Source organism: Palaemon carinicauda, chromosome 26 (assembly GCF_036898095.1).
Source record: "Palaemon carinicauda isolate YSFRI2023 chromosome 26, ASM3689809v2, whole genome shotgun sequence".
Taxonomy (NCBI): domain Eukaryota; kingdom Metazoa; phylum Arthropoda; class Malacostraca; order Decapoda; family Palaemonidae; genus Palaemon; species Palaemon carinicauda.
In genome coordinates, this window is record NC_090750.1 from 65,470,750 (window position 1) to 65,475,749 (window position 5,000).

Below are 5,000 nucleotides of genomic sequence, written 5' to 3' on the forward strand. Positions count from 1 at the left end.
TATATGTGTGTATATATGTGTGTATATGTATATATATATGTATATATATATGTATATATATGTATATATACACAATTAAATGTAAAATATGTGCAGATATGTGTGTATGTATCATCATCATTATCTTCAGCCATAACTAGTCCACTGCATGACAATGGCCTTGGACTTTTCCTTGCACTCGCGTCTGCTTATGATTTTTCTATGCTAGTTTATAACCGCAAATTTTCTTAGCTCGTCAATCGTCCGTCTTTTCTTTCTTCTCCTGCTTCTTTTGCAATCTCTAGGGCCCCATTCTTTAACAGTTTTTTTTCCATCTATTAGCTAACTTTGTCATTATATGTGTTGCCCATGTCCATTTTTTTTGCTTACATGTGAAAATATCATCTACTTTAGTTTGCTCTCGTATCAGTGCTGCTCTTTTTTTCTGTATCTTAGTGTTATTCCCATCATTAATCTTCCCATAGCTCTTTGAGTTGTAACTATATTATGTCCTATGGTCTTAGTAAGGTTCCAAGTTTCTGATGTATAAGTTAATACTGATAGGGCCATCTGATTAAGTATATATATATATATATATATATATATATATATATATATATATATATATATATATATATATATATACTGTATATATATGTATATATTTTTTTTAGCGAAAGTAGCATCTTAATTTTCATAATCTCATTTGGTTTACCAATAGCTTTCCATCTCATATTTAGCCATCATGTCCTGGGGATACACTTAAAGTTTCTGATGTATAAGTTAATACTGATAGGGCCATCTGATTATATATATATATATATATATATATATATATATATATATATATATATATATATATATATAGCGAAAGTAGCATCTTAATTTTCATAATCTCATTTTGTTTACCAAAAGCTTTCCATCTCATATTTAGCCTTCATGTCCTGGGGATACACTTACTGTCTGTCCTAAGTACGTAGATATGTATGTTTATATTGTAGCGGATGTTTTTATGTTGAACAGGTTAGGTTGATATAAGTCTTTCTTCATAGTTTATATATGTCATATATATTCTAACGTTGTTACTGATCTTAGAATATTTGATATTAATTATTCATTATTTCTCATGTATTTTATTTATTTCCTTTTTTCCTTTCCTCGCTTTTTCCTGTTGGAGCCCTTAGGCTTATAGTATCCGGCTTTTCCTACTAAGGTTGTAGCTTAGCTAATTACTGATCTTAGAATATTTAGTATCAATTATTCATTATTTCTCATGTATTTTATTTATTTCCTTTTTTCCTTTCCTCAATTTTTCCTGTTGGAGCCCTTAGGCTTATAGTATCCGACTTTTCCTACTAGGGTTGTAGCTTAGCTAATTACTGATCTTAGAATATTTGGTATTAATTATTCATTATTTCTCATGTATTTTATTTATTTCCTTTTTTCCTTTCCTCACTTTTTCCTGTTGGAGCCCTTAGGCTTATAGTATCCGACTTTTCCTACTAGGGTTGTAGCTTAGCTAATAATGATAATAATAATGATAATAATAATAATAATAATAATGAAATGGATATGAGATAGGCACAGACATAGGGTATAAAAGAAGCATTATAATGCTTCTTTTATACTCTGTCTGTGCCTCTCTCATAATCATTTCATTATTATTATTATTATTATTATTATTATTATTATTATTATTATTATTGAAGGGTTGTTGTTTATCCCAGGATCTATCAATTCCTCTAAGTGTGTTATAGTCGAAATGTTTTATATAAAACCATGAAAATTTTTATATGTAAATGAAGCATATAGTTTTTATCATGCCTTAGATGAAGTTCCTAAATATCATGAAGATCCGGTAACTATTATGGATGACTACCATGGAAATCATTCTTTCGAAAGCTGCTAGATGAAAAATTAGTACAGCTCTGGATTTTATGATTTTCTTAGCAGTGTAATAGTACTGAGAATTGAAAGTTGGATTTTGCCATGATTTTTGGAAACCAACTTTTACGAAACATAGAACTATGAATAACAAAAAAGACATTTTAGATAGGATTTAGTAAGTAAAAAGTTCATATTTTTCAGTCGATGTAATTTTAATTCTTTAAAGTTACTCAAAAGTTTGAATACACTTCCACAGAGATAAAACTTTGATGTATTAGGCAATATGTAAGAAATTATAGCTGCAAAAACAGAGACAACGCAAGCAAATTGACAGGTCTAATGAATTAGCTTTTCAATAAAGTACAAATGTTATGGGGAGGGCTTCAGTTGAAAATCCTAACATTAGTTAACTAGTTGGAAATATACTTAAACCTTCAGATTCGAGCAGCTGTCCTTTGACACTGTAACTCGACAGTCCCAATTTACAGATTCGAGCAGCTGTCCTTTGACACTAACTCGACAGTCGCAATTTACAGATTCGAGCAGCTGTCCTTTGACACTAACTCGACAGTCCCAATTTACAGGTTAAAAGAATCTAATCATCTCATCTTCGATCAATCCTCTTCGAAGCCTCAATCAACCTTGCTTGTCTTTTGTCCTTCCATCTCAATCTTTCATTTCAGTTACTCTGAATTACACCCGCCCACCCTAGTTACCTTGGTGATATAATGCTATAAAAGATATATGGTCTTCCCGCTTCTTATGGATCCATCACTAGAAATCGCAAATGATGGAGGTACTAAGTAAGCAGTGAGACAGAGACTGATAGAATCATAATGAAAGTAGGGAGTAGTCACTGGTGTCGTTTTAGACAAGAAAATACCATTAAGACTCTTAATGGAGACCCTTAAGATAGTTATCAGGGTATGGGCCAGAAACCTATGCACTTAGAGGGAAGACGAGGGGTTGTTGGAAAGAAATGAGATGCGGATGGTGAGATAGATTGCTGGAACATCATTACTGGAAAGGAGGGAGAGTCGAGATATAAGAGGAATGTGTGGTAAATGTATTGTAAAAGATAAGGCTAGGGAAACTCGTCTGAGATGGTATGGCCATGTAATAAGAAAAGAAGAGGTAGAACTAATCAAGAGAGCTACAGTAATAACAAGGAGTGTGGGGCGTCAGCGAATCATATGGATAGATGTGATGAGGTGTATCAGTGGGAAGATGATGCAAGAAATAGAAATAGATGAACAAAGCTGACTCGAGCGACCACCCGTGCTAAATAGTGGGACAAAGAAGAAGGTTTATATATAGTGTATCTAAATATACATATTGCTCTACTTGTAAGCAGCGACGTGCCGGATTTGGGGAGACTGGTTACCGATGCTACTTCAGCTACCCTGAGCTATTCTAACATTTGGATAAATCCCCCTGCAGCCATTATTCAAAACAGATGCGTTAGTTTGTGATGAACAATTATATTGTATAAGTCAATCTATGTTAGTCTATTTAGTTACTTCATTATCAAACATAATTTGACTGATTCAGTCACTTTACAGTGATGAACGAAGTCTTATTCCCCGGTCATTAATGTCCACTCACTCTACAGAAATAAATTGACATTTTACTCTCTTTTAGTTATATAATCAAGTCTCCTCTCCAATGCTCAACTTGACTGTAACCTTGTTTACCTTTAAATGGCCAAGTAGTTCACATGATTCACCCTATAAATATCCTTTAAAGCGTTTGATGTTACCATGAAATAAGTAAAATCTTCCGCATAAACACAAAGTTTTTATGTAAAGTCAACCTTTCCATTTCTAATTCCATCGACGTATTACTACCTGACATTAGCCTCACCAAAACCTGTTAATCACTCTTCGTTGTTTCTCTAACTTAGGCTTATCATTCACATCAAACTGCCTTTCACCTTTGACCTCTCCATTAACCTTGTGGTACTTAAATGTTTTACCTTTACATTAACGTTACAATACCCTACGCTCATTAATCCCAAAATTCCTATGAAATCGTTTTAATCGTACGGGTTAACCCTTTTACCCCCAAAGGACGTACTGGTACGTTTCACAAAAGCCATCCCTTTACCTCCATGGACGTACCGGTACGTCCTTGCAAAAAAATGCTATAAAAAATATTTTTTTCATATTTTTGATAAAATTCAGGCATTTTCCAAGAGAATGAGACCAACCTGACCTCTCTATGACAAAAATTAAGGCTGTTAGAGCAATTAAAAAAAAAAATATACTGCAAAATGTGCTGGGAAAAAAATAACCCCCTGGGGGTAAGGGTTGGAAATTTCCAAATAGCCTGGGGGTAAAAGGGATAAAAGGAGCAAAGCACGGCTCGGCGTTAAGGGTAAAGGATATTGTTGATGAAATCAATATGATCTGCTACACTGGTGTAGAATCCTGGCAAGCTGGAGACAGCACCTGTTCGTCTGCAGGAGATATCTTTGCTAACTAAACCGACAAGGAAGCGACGTCCAGACTCATCGTGGAATAGAGGTCCATTTGCGTGATTCTGAGAAAGAAGAGAATAAAAGGCTTGAATAAAAACAGTCAATTCCATATGAAGATACATACATACATACATGATAAATTTTGCACATTTTTACGTGTTTTTCATATTCAAATAAGCCATATATATTTTTGATACATTAATGTCTGGATTCTCTTAACGACCTCGGGATCAGAGCCCCAGGCGAAATCACACAAAGACAAGAGCTTGGCTCCGGCCGGGAATCGAACCCTGGTCGGCAAGCTTGTATAGACAGTGACTAAGCCACTTGGCCACGAAGAAAGATACATATACCAAGGCACTTCCCCCAATTTTGGGGGGTAGCCGACATCAACAAATGAAACAAAAAGGGGACCTCTACTCTCTACGTTCCTCCAGCCTAACAAGGGACTCAACTGAGTTCAGCTGGTACTGCTAGGGTGACACAGCCCACCCTCCCACATTATCCACCACAGATGAAGCTTCATAATGCTGAATCCCCTACTGCTGCTACATACATTAAAAACCTATGTATGCATGTACGAAGTAAATAATTCTGTATGCTGCATTTATCGCTTGTATATCTTGATGTGCATGTGCACAATGTGTCTGTGTGT

The 5,000-nt window shown here is 34.8% G+C and overlaps 1 protein-coding gene across 2 annotated transcripts in view; it reads right to left on the reverse strand.

Annotated features, from left to right (window-relative positions):
• Positions 1-2,052: 2,052 nt before the first annotated feature.
• The window catches only part of LOC137619561 (mast cell tryptase-like), a 13,914-nt gene continuing 10,966 nt past the window's right edge, over positions 2,053-5,000 (reverse strand). For both annotated transcript variants that reach the window (XM_068349694.1, XM_068349693.1), the window contains exon 11: positions 2,053-4,407. In XM_068349694.1, the coding sequence (XP_068205795.1) occupies positions 4,237-4,407 (171 nt within the window). In that variant the 3' untranslated portion in view covers positions 2,053-4,236. The remainder of the gene's footprint in view (positions 4,408-5,000) is intronic.